At 47.6% G+C, this 25,605-nt stretch overlaps 1 protein-coding gene and 1 long non-coding RNA gene across 18 annotated transcripts in view; one reads left to right on the forward strand and one right to left on the reverse strand.

The window, feature by feature from the left end:
- Window positions 1-25,605, forward strand: part of LOC126995517 (leucine-rich repeats and immunoglobulin-like domains protein 1) — a 173,038-nt gene that overhangs the window by 136,155 nt on the left and 11,278 nt on the right. For 7 of the 9 annotated variants that reach the window (XR_007750353.1, XM_050855119.1, XM_050855117.1 and 4 more), the window contains exons 4-9: window positions 3,840-4,122; window positions 11,781-12,043; window positions 17,307-17,482; window positions 21,184-21,320; window positions 23,637-23,789; window positions 25,058-25,238. Coding sequence is in view for 8 of the 9 variants with exons in the window: in XM_050855119.1 (XP_050711076.1) it covers window positions 3,846-4,122; window positions 11,781-12,043; window positions 17,307-17,482; window positions 21,184-21,320; window positions 23,637-23,789; window positions 25,058-25,238 (1,187 nt within the window). In the remaining variant the exon portion in view is untranslated. The remainder of the gene's footprint in view (window positions 1-3,839; window positions 4,123-11,780; window positions 12,044-17,306; window positions 17,483-21,183; window positions 21,321-23,636; window positions 23,790-25,057; window positions 25,239-25,605) is intronic. The other 2 variants (XM_050855124.1, XM_050855118.1) reach the window with 1 other exon arrangement.
- Window positions 8,454-11,531, reverse strand: LOC126995519 (uncharacterized). Of its 9 annotated transcripts, none has more exons than XR_007750359.1 (5): window positions 9,750-11,531; window positions 9,412-9,656; window positions 9,288-9,350; window positions 8,782-9,179; window positions 8,454-8,688 (listed from the first exon to the last, which is right to left on the reverse strand). It is a non-coding gene; the product is annotated as an uncharacterized LOC126995519 (long non-coding RNA). The 9 variants fall into 9 exon arrangements; XR_007750362.1 differs by lacking the exon at window positions 9,750-11,531 and having other exon boundaries at window positions 8,782-8,844; window positions 9,057-9,179; window positions 9,412-9,731; XR_007750357.1 differs by lacking the exon at window positions 9,750-11,531 and having other exon boundaries at window positions 8,782-8,934; window positions 8,965-9,179; window positions 9,412-9,731.

Raw genomic sequence — 25,605 nt, forward strand, 5'->3', positions numbered from 1 at the left:
TATTGCGTATCCAGACTATATTTAGACCATCCCCGCACCCCACAGCCCCAGGAACAATTTAGTGAGGGGAGGGGAAGAGGCATTACAGGGCCGCCTAACACGCCACGGAGACGGGAGTGGACGGAGGCGGCGACCCAGGAGGCATACAGAAGAAGTTGGTGGTGGTGCTCCAAGGAGTGTCTGTAAGGTCGTCTGGGCGCAGGTAGTGGTTCTCTGGCGGGCCCTGGATGTATGTAAAGCCGGGGGAGTGGTGAGACGACAACCATTTCAACCCTAAACGATCGTCCAGGGTCCGGGTGGCGTGTGTGTCCCCTCCCGGAGCTATTCTTGAACGTGGTCATTTTTTAGGGGCGGGCGTGACGTCACTCTGGCCCGGGAGCGGCGAGCGGTAGTTTTCCTCTCATTCTTTCCTCGTAAGTCGCGGCCGGGGCAGCTCGAGCCGTCCCAGCCCCAGCAGCGCCCACGTAATGCTGCGTAAGATGTTAATTATGATGCCGCGGAGGATACAGCTTTGTCTTGGTGGTGACAGAGAGATAGGAAAGAAAAATGACCTGTGAGAAACGGAGAGATAGGGAGACATGGATGACCTGTAAGAAAGGAAGAAACAGGAGGCAAGAGTGGCATGTAGGAACCATTGAAGTAAGGAAAGACTATGACCCGTGAGTAGCAATGAAGTAGAGAGAGAAGGTAAATTAATAACAGTGAGGTAGAAAACAATAATGACCTGTAAGGGACGTAGAGGTAGGAAAGATGGAGTGACCTGTAAGAATGAATTAAGTAAGGAGAACGTAGAGGTAGGAAAGATGGAGTGACCTGTAAGAATGAATTAAGTAAGGAGAGAAGGTAACACATACGAAACAACGAGATAGAGAGAAAAAGAGTGTTTGTTCGCCCTTAGTAACACAACGGAGGAATAAAAGAGACAAGGCAACACCCAGAGACCGTTGATGCGATTACAGAATACACCAACATGAAGCACGGCCGCTGTTCTCCTCCCCTCCAACGACACCTTCTTGGCTCCAACTTAGGCTCATTCTCAAACGCTTTCTGGTCTCACAACATTGATTTCCAAGGGACGAAAAGGAGATTAATCGAATTATCAGGATTGTGTCTTCACGTTAATATGTCAGAATACAACCAGGGTCATAGAACTAGCCATGGATATACCCACAACAACCACTACGAAAGCCTTATCAAATATATGTGTACGTGGGCCCCGAGGTGCTTGAGAATGAAGAGACGTGACAGGAATCATGTATCTCGTATCTTAGTCATGTCCAGTTCCTATCTTAGTGCTCTCGCGCCCTCATAAAGCAGAGAGTAAGTATTCGTACCGCTTTTCGTGACGTCAGAAGAAGTGAGGAGGAGGAGGAGGAGGAGAAGGAAGAGGAAGAGGAGGAGGAAGGAATGTAAAAACTGGAAGATATTGATCGTCGTCTCCCTCCGACTCTCTCTCTCTCTCTCTCTCTCTCTCTCTCTCTCTCTCTCTCTCTCTCTCTCTCTCTCTCTCTCTCTCTCTCTCTCTCTCTCTCTCTCTCTCTCTCTCTCTCTCTCTCTCTCTCTCTCTCTCTCTCTCTCTCTCTTCATCTTCCTCTCTCTTCATCTCTCTCTCTCTTCATCTCCCTCTCTCTTCCTCTTTCCACCTGCCCGTTTCCTTCTCTCTCCTTCTCCTCCTCATCCCCTCACCTGTCCGTCCTTTCCTCTCCTTACCTGCCGCCTTCCTTCCCCTCTTCCCCTCACTTACCTGTCGCCTTAGTATTCCCCTTCGTGCCTCCTCAAACCCTCTTCCTAGCCTCTCTGATCCCCTAATCCCTAATCCTTAATCCATGTCCCTCCCTTGAACCATCTTTCCCTTATACTCATCCCTGCCTCTTTCTTCTTTTTGCCCTCTTCCCCCTCCCTGCTACCTCCCTCCCCCCTGCTGCTTCCTCCCCCCCCCCCCCTTCTCCTCCTCCTCCTCCTCCCCCTTGCACTCTTAAGCAGATAAAGGTACAGGTAATACACGTCATAAAACTAATTACCATGCTTCACCTGCACGCCTCCTCCTCCTCCTCCTCCTTCTCCTCTTCCTCTTCTTCCTCTTCCTCCTCCTCTTCTTCCTCCTCCTCCTTTGACACGTTCACCTTTTGCTGTCGCCTCACGCCCCAATTGATTTTTTTTTTCTTAAACTCTCCCTCTCCCTCTCTCTCCCTCTTCCTTCCCTCCTTGCTTGCTTGCTCTTCTTAATCCTCTCATTTTTCTTCTCCTCCCTCCCTCTCTCCTTCCTTCGTCCCGCTGCGTGTGGGTGTGGGCGTGTGTGTATATGTGTGTGTCTGTCTGTTTTTTTCTTATCGCTTATTCTCTTTCTTTTTCTTCCTTCTCTGCCCTCCGGCTTTTCCTCTCGTTCGTACCCACAATGCAAGGCTTAAGACGTCACGTGTGAAGGAACCAAAGACGAGGAAAGAGAGAAAACGTGTGGGACGGAGGGAAGGAAGAAGGAGCGTAAGATATAAAATGTAAACAGACAAAGCGAGAGAAGGAGGAGGAGGAGGAAGAGGAGGAGAAAGAAGAGTTGGAGGAGGAAACATAGAAAAGACAAAGGCAAAAAGGAATAGGTAAAAAGAAGGAAAGGTGGAGAAACAACTGGAGAGACCGAAAGATATCAAATAATTGGAGGAGGAAGAGGAGGAGGAGGAGGAGGAGGAGAAAGAAGAGTGGGAACAGGAAACATAGAAAAGACAAGGGCAAAAAGGAATATAGGTAAAAAGAAGGAAAGGTGGAGAAACAACAGGAGAGACCAAAAGATATCAAATAATTGGAGGAGGAAGAGGAGGAGGAGGAGGAAACATAGAAAAGACAAAGACAATAAGGAATAAGTAAAAAAGGGAAGGAAAGGTGAAACAAACAACAGAAGAGACCGTAAGAGGAGGAGGAAGAGGAGGAGGAGGTGAAGGGGAAGGAGTAAATATAGAAAAGCTAGAGACGGAGATAAATATAAAGGAAGGGGAGGAGGAGGTGGAGGAAGAAAAAAAAGGGGAGGAGCTTGACGTGAAAAGTTCCAACAATCGTCATTACTGAGCTCCTTGTTACAGTCTGTCGGCCACACCTGTCCAGAGCCTGTCGCCCACCTGTATACCTCTCTCTCCGCGCACCTGTCACACTCACTACCTCACTGCCCTCATTACCCCCCACCCATCTGTCACCTGTACCCCGGAACCCATGCTTGTTCTACCGCTTGCCTTCCTTAGCTCTTACGGCACCTCTTTTCCTCATTACCTGCCGCCCACCTGTCACCTGTACTCCGGAACCCATGCTTGCTTTACCTCCTGCTTCCATCGCCTGGGTCACAACACGGCCTGCTTCGGGTGGACAGTGACGGAGGCGGCGGAGTCGTGCTAGGGCGAGGGCGTGTCAGGTAACAGATGGCGGGGACACACGGAGCCGCCCCCCCCACCTTCCCTTTACCTGAGCCCCGGCTAATGACGCCAGGAAATTGAAGTCGCTGAGTTCATTATACATTATACACAAGTTTATGCTTAGAACTTAAGGACTTAATTACATTCTGCACGTAGTTTAGCCTAATAGTGCCGTTAATCATGTTGTGTACAGCTGCATGGTGTTAATTTAAGTATTTTGGGTGTGTTCTTTCATAGAGTTAAATGTAATATTTTCCTTCCTTTGAGCCGCTAAACCTTTGCCGTTATGTAGCCATGGACATGTTGTGGTTGGCAGTCGTGTAATGCTCGCTTCTTGTGTTCAAACTCTCCTGTATTGTTTCAGTGAGCCGCAGGTCGTGTCCAACCCGCTGAGCCGCTGAGCCGGTCATGTGTCGTGTTTCATTAGTCGTCCTTCCTCCACAGGTCGTGATGGCGGGCGCGGCGAGGCGTGTGTGTGGCTCTGGTCTGGTGGCGGGCGCGCGGGGGCGAGCAGGAAACCACAGCGGCAGCAGCATCAGGAGGAAAAGAAGATGCGGCGTGGGAGTCGGCTTGACGGTGCTGTGGGTGGGGATGACGGTGGGGCTGGCGCAAGGCTACCCCCAGGCCGGCGTGATGGGCGTGGGCGGCTCCAAAGTGATCAAGTGCCCCAGCCCCCTAGAGATTGCCCCCTGCACTTGCCGGGAGATGAAAAAAGGCAAGGACACCGGTTAGGAAGCGTTCTCCTCTCTCACGTTTAACTTGACTAGATGTTGGTAGCGCGTGTGTCGGGTGGGGTGTGGGCGCGCCGGCCGGGCGTGGATCACAGGCGCGGGCCCCCTCCCGTGCGGCATGTGCTGTGCCCATCCCCCGCTGGCCCGCCGGCCCGCCTGTGTGAGTGGGCGATGGGTGGCCCTCCTCACCCCGCTCCTCCACTTCAGATTCTTTCTTTGTTGATCCTTCCTCCCTCGCCCCTCCCCCTCGCCCTTGGCACTGCCCAGTACACGGTGACCAGCACCAAGGCCGCCCACCACCGGCACCCTCACGGCCAGCCACCGGCCAGCACCTCTACTGTCCCACCTCAGGGCGAGCCATCAAAGTTTCAGGCCGCGCACACCTGGCACAGTCTTCGGCCACCATCAGGTCAACGGACACTCAAAGTTGTAGGTCAAACCCAGAAATAGATCGACATTTAGGGATCCAATCGACCGAACCTCAATATTCCTTAATACACAAATGTTGCATGGGGCTTTGTGTTGCTGGACAGCCCGAGATCTCTGCGGCAGGACTCCCGGGGACCCGCGCGCTTTGATCTCTAATCTATGGAATAATAAAATCCGTGATATTTTAGTCGTAAAATTCCAAACACGCAATTTCTTCAGTTTCGTCAGTGGCGTCATGGATTTAAGTCTCTGGTCAGTGCCAAATGATGATGTCTTTTTATCTATATTGCACGCGTAAACTTTGTGCTTAAGAGACGAGTAAGAGCGGTTAATAACGGTAAGATAACAGACGAAATGTATATACAATTCTGAGTCCGTTGGTCCGTCCCACGCACATGCCGCGCCCCGGGCAAGGGTGAGGGCGCGACCTGCACGACCACGAGGCTCGGGGAGGCGCGCCCGAGGAGGCACCGTCGGAGCCACCTGTCCGCTAACTAGTCCCTCACCTGCCCGGCCATTGATTATTGACGAGTATCGACACAACGCCAATCTCTTGCTTCCCAGACTCTAAACAAACCGAAGGCGGCCAATGAGCGGCAGCGGCGTGCTGCTCCACAGGTGTTCGGCGCACCAATCACCGCCACCTGCCTCGCCGGACGCCGGACTCCCCCTTACCGTCATCGTTGTACGGAGGCAAAGATGTGCGTCACCGCCACGTTTCTATCGACATTTGGGTCATAATCTCCGTTGACGTCAGCACTCGCGGTCTACCTGGCGTTCTCTCTGTCTCTCTCCACTCGCTTGATACAGCGTTCCCATTTCAACGTTTACGAAAGGCATCAACGGCACGTCACTCACTCTCTGGGAACGTTTATTTTTTTATGTTGCTACTCCGAAACGAACGAAGGAAAGATAATAATGTTGCAGCTCCCGTGTTTTTCAATCTCACTTGGGTCTTCAAAAAGTCGTTTAATCCAGAGTTTTTATTTTGCGGCGACTCCAGAACGAACGGAAGATAGTAATGTTGTAGTTCCCATGTTTTCAATCTCCCTCGGGTCCTGGAAACTCATTTAATCCATAGCTATTTTTTTCTTTCTTAAGGGAGGCTCCATTAAGTTCAAAGAAAGTTTACTTAATCGACGGTTCAAAGAAGGAAGAGCAAAGAGGAGGAGCACAGTTTATGAGGAATATTAATGGAGCCCGAGACACAATATTGGCCCGAGCGATCGATACGGCCGCCACAAAAGACAGCCACGTCGCAGAGATGTTTGGGACGATGTTACCGGCTCGTCCTCCCTCCCTCCCTCTCACTCTCCCCTACCTCCCTCCCTCCCAACCCTTATTCCCACTCCCATTCTCCCCCTCCTTTCTTTCCTTCCCTCCCTTGCCTTTTCCACTGCCTTCCCATACCCCGTTCTTTTTTCCCCTCTCAACCCTTATTTCCACTCCCCTTTTCCATTCTGCTTTCTCCCATTCCGTCGTTCTTTGCTCCTCTCCCTTTCCCTCTTCTCCTCCCTCGTTCCCCTTTCTCCCACCCTCCTTCCATCTCCCATCTCCTTTACTCTCCGCCTTCTTTTCCATTCTCCCTTCTCCCTGCCTCCATACCCCCATTTTTCTCCCTTTCCTCTTAGTCCTCTTTATCTGCTCATCCTTCTTCCCCCCTTCCCATACCTTGTCTTTCTTTCTCCTTTCTCCTGCCTTCCATCTTCCTTTCCTTGCCCCTTTTCCCTGCTTCCAAACCCCCATTTTTCTCCCTTTCCTCTTAGTCCTATTTGCCAGCCCATTCTTCTTCTCCCCTTCCCATACCCCCCAAACCCACGACTCTTCCTCCTACCTTCTTCTATCTTATCCTGCCTCCTCCCCCCCTATCCCTCCCTTGATCCCGTAAGATTGCCTTCCCGCATGAACCCTGGAACAAAAAGGACGCGGCAGGATATTTGTGACGGCGGCGGGCGCGCGGAGGACGAGGCGAGGCTGGAAGGGCTGGGGAATGACTCGGAAACGGTGAATCTGGCTAAAGGCAGGAGACCACCACCCACTTCTCCTCCTCTCCATTCCCCAAGATAATATGTCCGCACCATTGGAACTTACTTACAACACCGTCACAACTCTCTCCTCCACCCCTCCCCCACCCCTTCCCCCCATCACCCCTTACAGCGGTGCCCACCCCCACTCCACATGCGGGCCGAATGTTGCCCAAATGTGTCAAGATTTTGGCCTCTTTGCTAACTTCAGTCCGTCAGTCCGGCCACAGCCCCGCCAGGCCGGACCCCCGGGCTGGCGCGGCGGCCCTCGATGCTCACGACTGACTCACCTTCACACGCGATACATTTGGCAACTGAATGTGTTAATTTAAGAGTCCTGGACTGACCTCTCTGTGTTGAGCTGGCTTCCCACTCTCTAATGCTAAACAAAACAAAAAAAAGAGTACCAAAAAGTCTTTCCATAATACTATACTAATACGTCGCTAATTTGCATCCTATTTCAAGAGTGTCTAACGAATACGGCCTAAGATCGATAATGCAAGCTTGTCATATCATTATACCTCCCTAGCGTGTAGAGATATGATGATCTGCATAATGGTATCTTGCACGATGAACATCTAGTCTGGCGTGAATGATGGGGTGAGGCTGTTTATTCTAGGTTACTCAGCATGACGAGGGCACTAGTCATGTCCGTGCTAGCATTTTGTGTCATGCTCTCCTCCGTGCTCTCTGGTCGAGTCCTCGTTATAATGTCTTAAGTTTCCCTCTGCTTGACCGACGGCCGGGCGGTCTGGCGCTCCTCTGGGTAAGTTGTGTCGTCCCTTCCTTCCCTCCTTCATTTCTTCCTCCCTTCTTTTCCATACATCCTTCTTTTCTTCTTTTCCTTGTTTCATTCCTTCCTTCTTCCCTTTCCCTATTTTCTTATTTCCTGCGTACCTTCCTTCCCTCCTTCATTTTCTCCTCCCTTCTTTTCCATACATCCTTCTTTTCTTCTTTTCCTTGTTTCATTCCTTCCTTCTTCCCTTTCCCTATTTTCTTATTTCCTGCGTACCTTCCTTTCTTCCTTGCATCCCTTCTGTCCTTTACTTTGTTCCTTCCTTTCTTTCTTCCTTCTGTTCCTTATTTCCCTTCATACCTTCCTTCCTTCCTTACATCTTTCATTTCTTCCTTCCTTCCCCTCGTTCCCTCCCCACCTTCCTTCCTTCTTTCTTTTCATGTCCTTTTTCATTCTCTTTCCTCTCCATCTACCCCTCCCTCTTTCCAACATTCCTTCCTTCCATTTCTTTTATCCCTCCCTTTCCCTAACCCTCTTATCCTTCCTTCTGTCATTTCTTTCCTCTCCCTCTCTTCCTTTCTTTTTCCTTCCTTTTATTTTTTTTCATTTTATATTTTTTCTCTTCCCCTCTAACCTCCCCTCCCACATCTTCCCCTCTCTTATCCTCTCCCTTCCCCCCTCTCACCCCACCCATACTTCAATTCCTCCTCCTCCTCCCTCACCCCATTCAATATTTTCTGTCTTTAATTTTTCCTTTTTCATCTCTTATTCCCTTACCTCCTCCTCCTCCTCCTCCTCCTTCTCCTCCTCCCCGTTTTCCTCCTCTTCTTTTTTCCTCACGTGACTTCTGCCTCATCCTATGGCGCGGGGTTCGAATCCAGGCCGGGGCGTCGCTTAGTGGGAGAATCAACACCTTCCTCTCCGACACTCCTCGCCTCCTCTCCTCCAAGCTGGGGTCTGTGGTCTTAATATCTCTACACCCTCTTCTTGCACTTCTTTACACTGCTCCAGACAGAGAAAATATGCTTCCCGTCTTTACTTCTCACTTTACTTTGGCCTACTTCTCGCAGTACCTAAACTACCACACCACTACCTCTACTCTACCACTACTCTGTCACCACTAACTCTATCCCACCACTACTCTTATCACCACTACCTCTACCCCATCACTACTCTGTCATCACTACCTCTACCCCACCACTACTCTCTCACCACTACCTCTACCCCACCACTACTCTGTCACCACTACCTCTACCCCACCACTACTCTGTCACCACTACCTCTACCCCACCACTACTCTGTCACCACTACCTCTACCCCACCACTACTCTGTCACCATTACCTCTACCCCACCACTACTCTGTCACCACTACCTCTGCCCCACCACTACTCTGTCACCACTACCTCCCCACCCCACCACTACTGTCACCACTATCTCTACTCCACCACTACTCTGTCACCACTACCTCTACCCCACCACTACTCTTATCACCACTACCTCTACCCCACCACTACTCTATCATCACTACCTCTACTCCACCACTACTGTCACCACTATCTCTACTCCACCACTACTCTGCCACCACTACCTCTACCCCACCACTACATATCACCACTACCTCTATCCCACCACTACATATCACCATTACCTCTATCCCACCACTACTCTGTCACGACTACCTCTACCCTACCACTACATATCACCACTACATCTATCCCACCACTACTCTGTCACCACTACCTCTACCCCACCATTACTCGATCATCACTACCTCTACTCCACCACTACTGTCACCACTATCTCTACTCCACCACTACTCTTATCACCACTACTTCTACCCCACCACTACTCTGTCACCACTACCTCTACCCCACCATTACTCGATCATCACTACCTCTACCCCACCACTACTCTTTCACCACTACTCTTATCACCACTACCTCTACCCCACCACTACTCTTTCACCACTACCTCTACCCCACCACTACTCTTATCACCACTACCTTTACCCCACCACTACTCTATCATCACTACCTCTATCCCACCACTATATATCACCACTACCTCTATCCCACCACTACTCTATCATCACTACCTCTATCCCACCACTATATATCACCACTACCTCTATCCCACCACTACATATCACCACTACCTCTATCCCACCACTACTCTGTCACCACTATCTCTACCCTACCACTACATATCACCACTACCTCTATCCCACCACTACTCTGTCACCACTACCTCTACCCCACCACTACTCTGTCACCACTACCTCTACCCCACCACTACTCTGTCACCACTACCTCTACCCCACCACTACTCTGTCACCACTACCTCTACCCCACCACTACTCTCTCACCACTACCTCTACCCCACCACTACTCTGTTACCATTACCTCTGCCCCAACACTACTCTCTCACCACTACCTCTACTCCTTCACTACTCTATTACCACCACCACCACCATTACTGTCACCACTACCTCTACTCCACCACTACTCTTATCACTACTACCTCTACTCCACTACTCTATTACCACCTCCACGACTACTTCTACCACTATACTACCACTACTATTCCACCTCTTCCTCACCGCACCACCACCACCACTACTCCACCACCACCACCACTACATCACCGCACCAACCACCTCTTCCACCACCCTCTCGCACCACCACCACCACAATCACCACCACTTACAATATACCACCTGCACCTCCTCCCTCCTTCTCCTCCTCCTCCTCCCTGACACACGCACACACACATACACTCTGACTCCCTCACTCCCTCGCTCACTCCCTCCTTCCTCAGTCCTCTCTCTCAGGTGTCGTTTTACTCTCCAGTGAGGCAGAGTCGGACTTTCCACCCCGATGCCTTAACTGCCCTCGATCCCGTCTTGCTGCCACCCCTTCAATGGATAACTGCTGTAAAGACCTCCACCACCACCGACCAGTTGTTGCTGTTGTTATTTACTTGATACTCACCTACTTACTTACTTACCAACCTCCATGTTCAAGTTGATGTTATTACTCGTTCATTTGTGGTTTTGTTTTTGTTTTTTTCTCTCGATTCACGTTACTTCACTGATTGACTGATGATGAACGAAAGTGTTGGCACGTTCTTGACTCCTACTTCTCTTCTTCTTCTTCCTCTTCCTTCTCCTCATACCTCACGAAGCACTCACACAGCCTCTTAGTTTCCTTCACCTCCTCCTCCTCCTCCTCTTCCTTCTGGCACCTCATTTCACCTCACCTCACCTCAAGCCTGGCACCTCTCTCTGGCACTCTTGAAGCACCGCCTAGTTATCATGCTCCGTCATTCCCATCACCCATCACATCCCGTCACCTCCTCCCCCTCTCACAACCACCACTCCTCCATGCAACCCCCCCAGGCACCTCACATCCGACTTGGCACTTGGCACCTCACCTTGCCTCCTACACCCCCCCACGCACCTCCACCTTGCACCTCAATAGCACCTTCACGCCCCCATCACCACCCACGGCAACCTCACACCTCATCACGCATCTTCATACCTTCCCCTCATCCACCTCTCCACTTCCTCTTGACCCTCTTCTCCACTTCGCACCTCACACACTTACTTGTCTGGCACCATCTTTCTGGCACCCTCCCGGCACTCTCTTTGAAGGAATGGCACTGTAGTAGGCCCTCTCTCCCTCCCTCCGTCCCCCGTCCCTCTCTCCCCCTCTCTAGCAGACTGTCCCTCTAGCATGTAGGCGCTTGTTTGGCCCGGACACTCACGCTTCTGCTCTGAACGCTTGTCTGCTGCATGGCGTGTGGCAGCTGTGTATTCTTAAGCAGGCAGGGATAAGGATGCAGATGAAGTATGTATATAGCATTTGTATCACACATCGCCATTATCATCACACACACACGTATATATTGGATCTGTTTTCTTTTGTTTTTACTCTGGTTTCCTCTTGTTTTTTGTTTTGTTTTGTTTTGTCCTTCCTCCTTCCTCTTTTTCCTCCTCCTCCTCCTCCTCCTCCTCCTTTTTTCTACTTTCTTTATTTTTTACGTTGCTTCTGTCTTTTGTCTGTTTTCTTTACGTTTTTCTTTATGGTTAACTTTTTTTTCTGAGCTATTTTTTCTGTGTTTAGTTTTCTTTGTTGTTGTTGTTGTCTTGTTTTCTTGTGTTCTCTATGTTCCTCCTCCTCCTCCTCCTCCTTCTCCTCCTCCTCCTGGTTTTATTCGAATTTTTCCTCCTCCTCCTTAGTCTATTCCTTGTTTTATTTTTTTATTACTCTTTTTTTTCTTTCACACACACACACACACACACACACACGCACACACACACACACCACCACACCCCCTCACACACACCACCACACACACACAACCCACATTCACCACACCACTAAAATTCACCACCACCATCACCACCGCCGCTGCACTCCAAGGCGACTGCGGTTTCAAGGAAGTAACATGGCCCGTCCACAGGCCTTGACATCGTTTGTGATAACACGGACCACAAACATGTACGTAACGCCCTCGACGTCCTCAAGAAGCAGCCTGTCATGATCTACTGGATGAAGGTGCGCAACTGCAACCTCCCGCGCATCCCCGACTACGTGTTCCTGGGCCTGGACGTCTACCACCTCAACATCATCCGTAGCAACGTGAGCGCCATCGAGCGGTCGTCCCTCTCGGCCCTGGGCGGCGCGCTAGTGACCCTCGACCTCGCCAACAACAAGATCCGGGAGGTGAGTGCTGAAGAAAGAAAGATGAGATGAGGAACGAAGTGAGATGAGGAAGTGTGAGTGAGGTGAGAGGAAGAAGGATGAGATGAGAAAGGGAATGAATGAGAGAGAGGAGTTAGAGAGTGATGAAGGGGGGAAGTGAGTGAGGTAAGAGGAAGAGAAATGAGGAAGAGAATGAGTGAGGGGAGAGGAAGAGGGATGAGGAAAGGAGGGAGAGAAGAAAGGGAGATGAGGATTGAATAAGAAAGGGATATACTAAGAGAGTGTAGGAGGGAGACAGGGAGAGAGGGAGGAAAGAGAGGAAGTACTAAAACCAATAAGATGTAGGACTTCTATGCCGTGGCCGTCCTGCGAGAGAGGGAGGGAAGGAAGGAAACAAAAGAGGGGGAACGGAGAGACAGGAAGGAAGGGAAAAGCAACAACAGAATAGGAAAGAGCAGAGTGTTGGGAAAGAGGAGGAAAAAGGTGACGCTGTAACATTCTCTAACGATAATAAGATACGATAGCTAAGTGTTGGCTGGTCATCTTGCCGGAAGGGAGAAAAGGTAGAGAGAGAGAGAGAGAAAGAGAGAAGGGAAGAACATAATATAAAGGAGGGAGAGGGAGGGAGAAAGAGAGAAATACACACACATTCAACACTTCCCAAAGCAACAGATACAAACACAGACGTAGGAAGAGATAGAAAACTTTGAACGCAGGGAAGGAAAAGATAGAGAGTGAGAAGGGAAGGACATAATATAGAAAGAAGGGAGAGGTATAGAGAAAAAGAAAGAAGTACACACACTCAACAGTCCCAAAACAACTCCCCCAATACAGTTATAGGAAGAGAGGGACGTAGACGTAGGTGGTAGAAGAATTGGAAGGGAGGGAAGGCGAGTAATTCAGAGCAACGAGAAGGGAGACAAGATAAGCCGGGGAGAGGGACGAGGATGGAAACATTCACCATCGGAAAAACAACAAAATCCAGGTGGTAGGGGAGAGGCTGGGTGTGGGCGAAGGAGAGAGGGAGAGGGAGGAGGAGGAGGTGAATCGAGGGCTGAAAGAGAGGTAAGTTGACAGAGAGGAACGAAAAGTAGAAAGAGAAAAGTGGGAGACACAAACTTTCTCTAAGACCTAAATCAGCCTTCTATACTCAGGTGGAGGAAAGAGAGGAAGGGAAAAAACAGTTAGGTTGAAGAAATTTAACTTTGGATGAAACGTAGTGAGGAAAATGGAAAGTAGGAGACAAATTTTCCCCAAAACCAAAAACTAACAAACAAACTCGATGCGAAAAGAAAGAAAATGTAAAGAAGAGAGGGTGAAGAAATATATCTTAAGGCAGAACATAAAGAGAATTAATTTAGCTGATGTAGAAGATAAAAAAAATAGAGGGTCGCAGACTTTTACTAAAACCAAAATCCAAAGTTCAGTTATGTACATACAAGAAAAAGGAAAAAAATAGATAAGTTGTAGGGACATAACGAAAGGTAGAACAGAGACAAGAAAGCAGCTAATAAAGAAAATAGGAATAGAGAAGACAAAATTTCCTTAAGACCAAGTGTCGTATTTTAAAACATTTCGTCGCCCAAGTTCACATATTTGCCAAGGCTTTCGTATGTGTGTAGGGCATTTCCTGGAGTACTTTTATGACCCTCGTGGTAGTTTGGCCCTTCTTCAAAAGCGTGAACCTAAAAAAAAACACTCATTAGAACCCGATTGATCCCCTCTTTGACCTTTAGAAATAGTTGATGTGAGAAGCGAAAGTGTCTTATAATGCCTTTTACCCAGATAGAAAAGGAAAAGATAAAAAAAATCGATAGGTTGAAAGGGGACAGCAACTAGAGGTAAACTATAAATAACAAAAAAAAAGTAGTTAGCGTTGACAAGAGAAATTGAGGGTCCCAAAATCACCCTTAGACCTAAATCCAGCATCATCCCGAATAGAGGAAGGAAGAGAATGACGGAAAAGATAGGTTGAAGAAGATTGAAGTAGAAAGGATAGGATGAAGGGACAAAAGTTAGAAGATTAGTTGAAGGGACAGAAGATAGATAGGTTGAGGGACATAACATAGATTGAAGGGATAGAAGGTATAGGATAGATTGAAGGGACATAATGTCGAAAATAGATTGAAGGGACATAAGGTAGAAGATAGGTTGAAGGGACATAGAAGATAAAAGATAGGATGAAAGAGCATAACTTAGAGAAGAATACAGAAAACGGAGAGGAAGGAAGGGAAGACGATGGAAAAAAAACAAGGAGATTTTACTATGGAGATTGATATTGAGAGGATTAATGGAAGAGAGAGAGACTTTCTAGGGCAGTCGATAAAGATAACACGATTTGAGAGAGAAAACGTGATAGGAAGTGTGGAGAGAAGGAGAATGGGAGAAAGGGAGAGAGAGAGGACGGAAAGAGATCAGAAGAGGAAGAGGCATTAAGAACAACGACCCAAGAAAAACCGAACACACACACACACACACACACACACACACACACACACACACACACACACACACACACACACACACACACACACACACACGTGACCCAAGAACAGATATACCTACACACAGAGGAAATTAGAAAACTGACATCTCCTCCTCCTCCAACCCCCTCCTCCTCCTCCTCCTCCTCCTCCTTCGATCGAGCCTCCAGCAGGATAAAAAGTGAAGGGAATGGTGTCTGTGTGTGTGTGGGGGGGGGCAATAAGGTCGTTAAGGGGAAACAATTAGCCAGGAATGATCGCCCGTAATGGCTTAAGTGGCAATAGAACTGACGTAACCACCTCCCCCCTTTTTCCCTCCCTCCCCCTCCCCCCTGATTTACCTCCCTCCCTTTTTTTTATTCTCTCCTCCTTCTCTCCTCCCCTCCCTTCTTTTTCTTTACCTTTTCTTCTTCTCTCTGCCTTGCACTCTGTTCTTATTCTTATTAACTCCTATCTCTCTCTCTCTCTCTTCGTATCTCGTTTTTCTCTTCATATAATTGTTGTTTTTCTTTTTCGTGTTTTTATTTCCTATTTATCTTCCTCTTCCTCTTTCTTCACCTTTGTCTCCCATTCACTTCATTTCTCTTTCCCTTTTGGTCTGTTTTTCTTTTATTATCAAAAGTCAAATTTCGTTTTTCTTTTAATGTCTTTTTTAAGTGATCAATTCATTTTCTTCTCGCAGTGATTGTTTTGTTTTGTTTTGTTGTTGTTTTCTTGGGTATATTTTTATTTTTCGCTTTGCTGATTGCGTCATTTTATGTTGCCTCACGTACGCCTTCGTCAGCCTTACTTTCTGTTAGTTTGATTGGCCTGACTTTTTTTTTTCTATTATATTCCAAAAGTGTATTTGTAACGTGTATATTTTCAGTTTTACAGCTGCTATCATTTAATAAACCGTTTATTATTATTATTATTATTATTACACACACACACACACACACACACACACACACACACACACACATACATACACACACACACACACCACGCCACACTTTTCCCAGCCTTAATCTTTCCCTTTCATCATCCCCTTCCTTTCTTTTTTTTCTTTTTCTTTCCCTCCACAGAGCCATTAAGTTAGCCTCCTCCTCCTCCTCCTCCTCCTCCTCCTCCATCACCACCCTTTCTTCCACTATTTATTACATTTCTGCTCTTTTATGCTCGTCTTTATTTTTCTGTCTTTCTCTCAACCTTTCATTTGACTCGAAAATATTGTCTCTAACTCGCATCAGTGCTCCCCCCCCCCCCTCCCTCTCCTCCTCCTCCTCCTCCTCCTCCTCCTCCTTGCACGCCTCCACCCCTCACATTAACTTTCTCCAAAGGCCGAAAAGGAGATTAGGTTGCTGCGTTCTCATGAGTGTTTTCTTTTCGGGTTCATGGTAGTACTACAGAAGCTTTGCCAAACTACCGCCAGGGTCATAAAGCTACCCATCCATGGAAATTCCTACCACAACGCCTACGAAAGCCTTGTTAAATGTGTGTGTGTGTGTGTGTGTGTGTGTGTGTGTGTGTGTGTGTGTGTGTGTGTGTGTGTGTGTGTGTGTGTGTGTGTGTGTTTTCTTTTCCCGTTAATTCATGGTATTACAGAAGCTTTGTCAAACTACCACTAGGGTCACAAAACTACCTATCCATGGAAATACCCACCACATCACCTATGAAAGCCTTGTTAAATGTGTGTGTGTGTGTGTGTGTGTGTGTGTGTGTGTGTGTGTGTGTGTGTGTGCTTGGGAGTCGAAATATTTAACTGAGAACACGACGCTGACTTCTCAATTTCGCTATCACACTTTCCCGCTCACTCAGGTATATATATCTGCTACAACGGGTATTCCTATTTTGCTCATCTCTCACCCTTCCCCTGTGTCTTTCCTCTCCCTCCCCGCCTCGCTCTCGAAATTCAGTTAAGGCGTGTAATTCCTTAATACCTCCACCACCCTTGCGAGGCGGCCCACTTTCTCGCCCCTAATCCGCCCCATCCCCACCAACTCTTCAAAACATTCTCCTTCCTCTACCTCGTCCTCCGTTCTCCCTCGTCACTGGTTCTCTTCTTTCTCGCCCCTAATCCGCCCCATCCCCACCAACTCTTCAAAACATTCTCCTTCCTCTACCTCGTCCTCCGTTCTCCCTCGTCACTGGTTCTCCGTTTTCCATATCCTCGTTTTCTGTTTCTCTATTCTCTGTTTTCTCTTCTGGCACTGTACTCTACTCCATATCTTGTTCCTCTCTTCTTTCTGCATTTCATTTCCCATTTTCTCTTTTTCCATTTCTCCATTCTCCGTTCTTCCGTCGTGGGGCATTTCGTTTTTCTCTTGTTATATATATTTTTTTTTTCCTATTTCGTGTTTATATTAATTTCACCTTCCTCTTACTTTCCCCTTTGCCTCCCACTCACTCCATTTCTCTTTCCCTTGTGGTCTGTTTTCTTTTACGATCTTTTACTCTGCGCCATGTTTTTTTTGTTTGTTTGTTTTTTTTCATCCGGTAGCTTGTCCTTCACATCAGCTCTTCATTTCCCATTTTCTCGTTTTCCATTTCTCCATTCTCTGTTCTTCACTTCTGACGCTATACTCTACTCCATGCCTTGTGTCTGTGGTGTCATATCTTTCACATCGGGACTTCGTTTTCCGTTTTCTCATTCTCCAAAGTCTGTTCTTCCGTCCTGTCACTATACTCTACTCCACGTCTATAAAAGGCAATGCGTAATACCATAACAAAACCATAACACCTCTCTTCCTCTTGTTAAACCATGCAAGACCGTCCCTCACGCCTCTTCATGACGCCTCACACAATCCCTTCGTCCACAGGTCCCGACGAGTGCTCTGACGATGCTGAAGAAACTCACCTTCCTCAACCTCAACTACAACCCGATCAATGTTCTTCTGGAGGGAGCGTTTGACGGCCTGGTGATGCTGGAACGACTCTCCCTCTACGACAACCAGATCCAGCACATCAACGACAACGCCTTCAAGGGCATCGGCAGGTGAGAGATGGTCGTTGCGTGGCGGGGGTGTTGAGGGAGGCTGGGTGTAAGGGTGGGTGTGAGGAGGGGGGGTGTCAGGCTGTGTGTTAGGGGTGGAAGGTAGTGAGAAGGGTGGTTAGAGATGGTAGTTTTAATGAGGAGGGTTACGAGAAGAGGGGGGGATAGATGTGTGTGTGTGTGTGTGTGTGTGTGTGTGTGTGTGTGTGTGTGTGTGTGTGTTTGTCTGTGTTGGGAAGGAGGTCTAGCTCCCCTTCACCCCTCCCCCTCAGCTCACACACATTACCCACAAGAGAGCTGAAGACCCTGAGGGGAGGTTCCTACGTCCTTCTGTCTTTGAGTTATCGCACCTGCATTCCCTCCCTTCTCCCCTCCCCTCCTCCCTTCCTATACCTCTCCTCTCTCACTTTCTTGCCTTACCTCCCTTCCTACCTGTCTGTCTACCTGTCTACCTCCCTCCCCTCCTCCCTCCCTACTTTGCCCTCCTACTTAACTATTTGCTTGCTTATCTAACTATCTCCCTCTATCTCATCCTTCTCTCCCTTCCATGCCTTCCTACTTCAATATCTACCCTCTTATCTAATTTTATCCCAACGTCCCTTCGCCTCTCTTTCTCCTCTCCTTACCTTCCTACTCCACTGTCTCTGCTTATCTGCCTTGTTTTACCTCCCTCCGTCTCTTCCCTCTCTTCCTCCCTTCCTTGCCATCCCACTTTACTATCTCCTTACTTATCTAACTTTATCTCCCTTCGTCTCTTTGCCTCCCTCCTACCATTCTTTTGCTTCTTCCTCTCTTCGCCTCCCTGCTTCCCTTCTTTCCTTTCCTTCCTGCTTTACTATCTCCTTACTTATCTAACTTTATCTCCCTCCGTCTCTTCACCTCCCTCCTTCCATTCTTTGGCTTCTTACTTTCTTCTCCTCTCTTCGCCTCCCTACTTCCTTTCTTTTCTTGCTTTCCCACCTCTCTCTCTCTGGTTTATCAAACTCTACTACTCTACTCTCTTCTCCTCTCTTCGCCTCCCTACTTCCCTTCTTTCCTTGCCTTCCCGCCTCACTCTCTCGACTTATCTAACTTTATATCCACACGTCTCTCCGCCTCCCTTTCTGACGCGACACATCCCCCTCAAGGCACCAGTGGCAGGCGTTTGGTGGCTCCCGATGAGGACTTAAGGCGCACTAACCCGCCCTGATCCTCGTCCCCTTGCGGAATATTTACCAACACCCGAAGTTCGGCCGCAAAATCCATCCAAAGGGCCAAGTCTCGTCTCCCCTAAGAGCCGCCGCGAGGCCATCCTGAAGACGACCTCGGGCTGGGTGTGGCCTCGCATAACCCAGCTGCTGCCACCCGGACCCTCCCTCTCCCTCTCTCTATCTCCCTCTCCCTCTCTCTCTCTCTCTCTCTCCCTCCCTCCTCACAGCCTCCAAAGACCACCAGCTGCATCTTTCACCTCCTCCGGCGCCTTACACACACACACACACACACACACACACAGAGCGAGTTCAGCGGCCAGCAAGTTTCGAGTGTCCTAAGGGTAAGGTGGAGGAGGAGGAAGAAGAAGAAGAAGAAAAAGAAGAAGAGGAGGAAGAAAGATGAGGAGGAGGAAGAAGAAGAGGAAAAATAGGAGGGGGAGGAAAAAGAAGAGGAGGAGGAGAAGGAACACAGACAAGAGGAAGAAAATAAAGAAGAGAAGGAGAAAAAGAAAAAATCAACACCAAAAAAAAAAAAAACACGCGAATAGAAGAAGAGAAGAAGAGAAGAAGAACTAAAAAAAAGAACCTACAAAAGCCACAACCTCAGCCTTGCAAGAGAAGACGCAGCCGAGGAAAGGGAACTACAAGAAAGGGAATTAAAAAAAAAAAAAGAGAGCAAGTCACAAGTCCCCGTGGCCTTTTTAACCGTACCGTAAGGGGGTGAGGGGAGGGGAGGGGGGGAAGGGAGTGGTGTGTGTGTGTGTGTGTGTGTGTGTGTGTGTGTGTGTGTGTGTGTAGGAAAGGCGATGTTATCCGCTACAGGTGGTGTGAGAGAGAGAGAGAGAGAGAGAGAGAGAGAGAGAGAGAGAGAGAGAGAGAGAGAGGCTGTCATGTATATTGTATTAGGTTTTGTAACTCACACACACACGCTCTCTCTCTCTCTCTCTCTCTCTCTCTCTCTCTCTCTCTCCTCCTCCTCCTCTCCTCCCTCTCCTTCCTTCTCTCTTTTCCTCTTCCTTGCTTCCCTCCTCTTCAGTCTCTTTCAATTTCCCTCCTTTCTTCTCTTTTCTCTCACTCACAATGTTTCTTCACCTCTTCACTCCCTTCCCCTTTGCACTCCAGCTCTTCCTTCCCTTTCACCTCCTGATCTTCACGGCGCCCCTCTCCCTTTCTCTCCCTTTCTACAGTCTTCCGTCTTTCCTTTCCCCTCAAAAAAAAAAAAACGAGATACCATAAAACACATAAATGGACCGAGTTGAAGTAGGATTGCGGTTTCCCTTCATTCCTTCCTTTTTTCCTTCTTTTTGGGTGTCTAGAAAAATACTGTGGCCTGGGGAGGTTGAGGGAATGCGTGTGAGTGTGCGAGGGGGTGTTTAAGGGGTTGGTTCGAGTGCTCTTACTATTGGGTTAAGAACTTGAAGGTTTAAAGTATGGGAGGGGTCTGTAAAGAGTGAAATACAATGAGAAGAAACACATCAGCCAGGGAAGAGATAGGAGGTAGTAAAAGACAAAGGAAGAGAAGGGAAGAAGAACAACAACATATGGAAGAAAGATAGACACATACAAACACATAAACAAACAGGTACACACACACACACACACACTCACACACACACACACACACACACACACACACACACACACACACACGCACACACACCATAGGCCCATATTCACAGATGCTTTCGACTTTTACATCAAATATTTCCACCAAAGGCCACAAAGTAAATCAGTCTGGTTCTCATGGTGCAGAAACCTTGTCAAACTATCACTAGGCTCATAAAACTACCCATGGAGGAAATGCACACCCACCACAACCTCTACGAAAGCCTTATCCAATCTGGGTGTGCGTGTGAGGCCCGAAATCTTCGAGAATATGAACCTATAGAGATACCACATGAACACTCATCTCTCTGGTAGCTTACAAAACACACACCACACCGAAATTGACCCTCTCTCTTTTGGCCACTCAGTTCTGTTTTCTTTTTCGGGAGCAGAGCTTAATGGGCCTTTTTGTGTGTGTTTCGATTTAGTTTTTATCTTTGAGCTGCTTTCTTTACTGTAAACTTAAAAGAAATTAAAAAATCACTCTATATGTCCCCCCCCCCCCCTCCTCCACACACTCCCCAAACATTACTGGACTTCTTTGTTTTGTATTTTATTGTTTGTTTTTTTGCTTTTGTCTTTGAGGTGCTCTCTTTACTGCAAAACTAAAAGGAAATAGAAAAATACCACATTCTCCCCCACTCCCCAAACTTTACTGGGCTTCTTTGTTTTGTGTTTTATTGTTAGGTTTTTGTTTTTTTGTCTTTGAGCTGTTTCCATTACAGTAAAACTAAAAGAAATAAGAAAACACCACGTCCTTCCCCACTCCCCAAACCTTACTGGGATTCTTAGCTTTGTTTTGCTGTTTGGTTTTTGCTTTTGCCTTTGAGCTGTTTCCTCTACTGTAGAAATGCTGAGAATAAAAAGCACGAGTCCCAACCCCCAAAACCACCAACCCTCTCTTCACAGGAGGCTGATGCGCCTCAACCTGGGCAAGAACATGCTGGACTACATCCCCACCGACACCTTCCACCCCCTGACTAACCTCGAGGTGCTGGACCTCCACGAGAACCGCATCACCCACATCCCCGACGGCGCCTTCGAGGGTGAGTGTGGCGGAGGATAAAGCGTGTGTGTGGGAGTGGTAGGGGTGAGAGAGAGAGAGAGAGAGAGAGAGAGAGAGAGAGAGAGAGAGAGAGAGAGAGAGAGAGAGAGAGAGAGAGAGAGAGAGAGAACAGAAGACAGGTGTGATGAGTTAAAGGGACAGGTAACAGGCGAGAGGAAGGTGGAAGAGAGAGAGACAGACAGACAGAGATGAATCTGACTAAGGAGAAGACCAACCAGGTGAATCAGTGTGTGTGTGGAAGAGAGAGAGAGAGAGAGAGAGAGAGAGAGAGAGAGATTTACATATAAAATCAGACCACACAGACCCCATGGTCCAGACTTGGTGGTCTGTCCTTAAACCTAAGTGATTTTACATTAATCAGAAGACTCCAAAACGTTGCATTTCTACTCTAGTTGATATTAAGTTGAAGGAAGTGACGGTCGAGCTTATTTTTGAAGGAGTCAATCGTGTTACACTGGACCACTGATGGTGGAAGCTTATTCCATTCTCGCACTATAACGTTGGTGAAGAAAAATTTGGTGCAGTCTGAATTTACTTGTCTACATCTGAGTTTTACGCCATTGTTCCTCGTGCGCAAAGTGTCATCGATCATAAACAATGTTGATCTGTCTACATTCGTGAAACCATTAAGTATTTTAAAACATTCGATCAGTTTTCCTCGGAGGCGACGTTTCTCAAGAGAGAACATGTTAAGGGTAGAAAGCCTTTCTTCGTAGGATTTGTTGCGCAAGGAAGGATCATTTTCGTTGCCCGACGCTGAACACCTTCTAAATTAGCAATATCCTTTGCATGGTGGTGAGACCAAAACTGTACCGCATATTCCAAGTGGGTCTGACTAAACTGTTGTAGAGCAGTATTACATCTTTATTCTTGAATACAAAGTTTCTTTTAATGAAGCCCAACATTCTGTTCGCTTTATTTGCTGCATCGATGCATTGCTGTGAGAATTTGAGGTTTGACGCGATTTTGACCCCCAAGTCCTTGACGCATTGAACGCTTTTGAGTTTAACGCCGCGCATTTCGTATTCGAACTTCTTATTCCTCGTTCCAATTTGAAGGACCTGGCACTTGTATACGTTAAAGGGCATCTCCCATCTCTCCGACCAAGCTGAAATTTTGTGCAAATCCTCTTGGAGGCTTTGCCTGTCTTCGTCAGTCAGAACCGAGTTACCAATCTTTGTGTCGTCTGCAAATTTACTAATGCGGTTATTGAGTCCAACATCCACGTCGTTGATGTATATAATGAAGAACACTGGGCCAAGGACCGAGCCCTGAGGGACGCCACTAGTGACAGGCGCCCACTCTGAGTTAAATCCGTCAATCACTACTCTTTGTTGTCTGTTGCTAACCAATTCGCGATCCATTGGTTTACTTGACCGTCAATACCTATTTGCTTTAATTTGTAAAGTAATTTATGATGCGGGACTTTATCAAACGCTTTCTGGAAATCAAGATAGACTACGTCCAGTGATTTGGTTACGTCATAAACAGTGAAGAGGTCGTTATAAAAGGTTAATAGGTTTGATAGGCTATTAATAGGTTTGAGAGAGAGAGAGAGAAAGAGGGAGTATGAGAGAAAGAGGGAGGGAGGGAGGAGAGTCAGGAAATGGCCGGTCCCTTAATGGCGAGTGAGGGCGAGGGGAGAGTGAGGCAGAGGAGAGTGACGGCCGAATCTAGCATTTAAATAGAGCTGAGGAGGACCGTCCGGCTTGATGATGATGATGTGTGAATGTCCATCGGCGCACGAGGGAGGGAGAAGAAGGGTTGTCCTGATCTTGAAGACTCCAAAATGGGAGGCAAAGAGGGAGTGATTTTTTTTTTTATTATTATTTTTGCTGTTTCTATAGGAAGGTGTGGCAGAGTTTTAAAGAGGGTTAGGTAGAACAGATGACTTATGACGTGGCTGCCCTTTTGAGAGAGAGAGAGAGATGTAGAGAGGAAGGGGAAGGAAGGAAGTTAACAGGTGGTAACAGACGGGATATTATATGATGAACGCTAAAAACAAGCAGATATGACAAAAACAAAGTGAGAAGAGAGAGACAGAGAGAATGTAGAGGGGAAGGGGGAGGGAGGAAGGTAGGTAACAGGTGTGAGACAAGGCAAGGCAGGGGAAGTACTCAGACAGGTGTGATAAAAGCTCAAGAAAGAGGTAGTGATAGATGTGATGAGCGCCTTAAGATAAACAGATAAAAGAAGTGTGGAGAGAGAAAAGGAGAGAGATGTAGAGAGGAAGGGAAATGCAGGTAACAGTCGGGCAAGGCAAGGCAGGTAATGAGTCAGGTGTGGCGGGTGACAGGTCTGCGCAAGCTGGACATGCTGAAGCTGGAGCACAACCAGATCACCACCATCCAGGCCAACGTGTTCAGCGACCTCACGGTGCTCAACTCCCTCAACATCGAGCACAACCTCATCACCAACATCAGCGACCGAGCCTTTGCCGGACTGGAGAGTGAGTATTAGCTTGTTCTTTTCTTTGTGTGTGTGTGTGTGTGTGTGTGTGTGTGTGTGTGTGTGTGTTGACTTCGCTACTCTCCTCTGTGCCGTCTTTTTTTGTTTGTTTGTTTTTTGTTTTTGTTTTCCTCCTCTGCCCTCCTGTGTTCTGTTCTGCTCAGCTGCCTTATTGTCTGTTTTTCTTGTTCCTTCTTTTTTACAGGTTTGTTTTCATATTTAGTGCATTAATTGACTTTCTTTTATTTTCTTTTTGTCTTTAACAAGATGGCTTGTTTTCAATATTACATCCTCGACAGCCTTCTTATTATCTGTCTTATTCACTTTCTTAGATTTTTATTTTCTTCTTTAGTATATTTGCATTGAAAAATATTGTTTTCTTACACCTGATAGTCATCCTTCAATCCTTCCAATATCAATTTCAGTAATATATATTTCTCCCCACCACATTACTTAGCATGGAAACAAATTCATTAATAATATTCTATAGTGTGTTTGTATTTCACCATCACGCTCATGTATCTTCCTGGACTGAACTAGTCTCAAATGTTCTGGGTCTAAAGGCTTTGGGTTTTCAGCTTTGGGTTACTCCCCATGGTTACTTGGGTTACTCGCCTAATTATCATTCAGGAGACAACCCCTAACTGATACCCGGCACCCAGTCATTGATGGTGCACAAAGGCAGAGGTGTCAGGAGACTGCCCATCCGTCTCTGCCCGAGAATCAAACTCGGGACCTCTCGGTTGTAAACTGAGCGCGCTTACCACTGCACTACGGTGTTTCGTGTGTGTGAGTTGGGTGTGGATGTTGGGGAGGATGGTAGCTGTGGTGAGGAAGTAAAACTTAACATGTGGTGTTGGTAGGGTTCTTCAATGAGTGTGGTGGGATTGTTGTTGTTGTTGGTGGTGGTGGTGGTGACGAAAATGATAACTGACAGTGTAACAACTCACCAGTGATGATAGTATTGACGGAGTCAGATTTTCATGACGGTGATTACCACGGGGTAGGGTAGCGGTGGTAGCTGCCCTTTTAAGGCATTATATCCTCTTGCAGACTACTTATGTTCTTATAATGACGGTAATGTTGGTGCTTGTGGCGGTATTGGTGAGGGAGTGGTGAAACAGATGCAGTGGTGGTGGTGGTAGAAATGGAACGGTATAACAAATATGATGGTAGTAGTAGTGTTTTGGGGGGTGGTAGTGGTGGTGGACAGGTATAACGAATGAACGGCAGTGGGCAGCAGGTGTGACAGCTGTGGCGGTATTGCAGGTAATTTGGAATGGCTTGAGCTCGGCCACAACCGCCTGGACCACATCCCCTCCCACGCCCTCCGCCCCCTCCACAACCTTCGCCAGCTGGACCTGGACTCAAACCGCATCACCCACGTGCAGGAGGACGCTTTCAGGGGCTACGGGGATACCATCAAGTACATCCTGCTAGACAAGAACCAGTAAGTAGGGCGGGAGTCAGAGGAGGCTGACGGGAGGAAAGGAGGGTGGCAAGGGGAAAGAAAAGAAAGGGAGAAAATAAGGAACAAATGCAGAATGGTCAGACTGATGAGGAGGAATGAATGGGGCAAACATCAGAGGAGGGAAGAACTGGGTGAGTATCAAGAATCGAAGAATAGACAGCCCCGAAATATTGGAGAGAGTTTGAGACAGCGAGAAGGATCAGACGCGTGGGAAGCGAGAAGGAGGATGTTACATATTCATGAGCGTGAAAGCCAGTTGTTTCTTTACTCACTTTTTTTTTATTATTTCATGTTTTCTTGTTGAATTGCAGGTATTTTTGTTACTGTAATTGTATTTCTACACTGC

This window comes from Eriocheir sinensis, chromosome 8 (assembly GCF_024679095.1).
Source record: "Eriocheir sinensis breed Jianghai 21 chromosome 8, ASM2467909v1, whole genome shotgun sequence".
In the NCBI taxonomy this organism is placed as follows: domain Eukaryota; kingdom Metazoa; phylum Arthropoda; class Malacostraca; order Decapoda; family Varunidae; genus Eriocheir; species Eriocheir sinensis.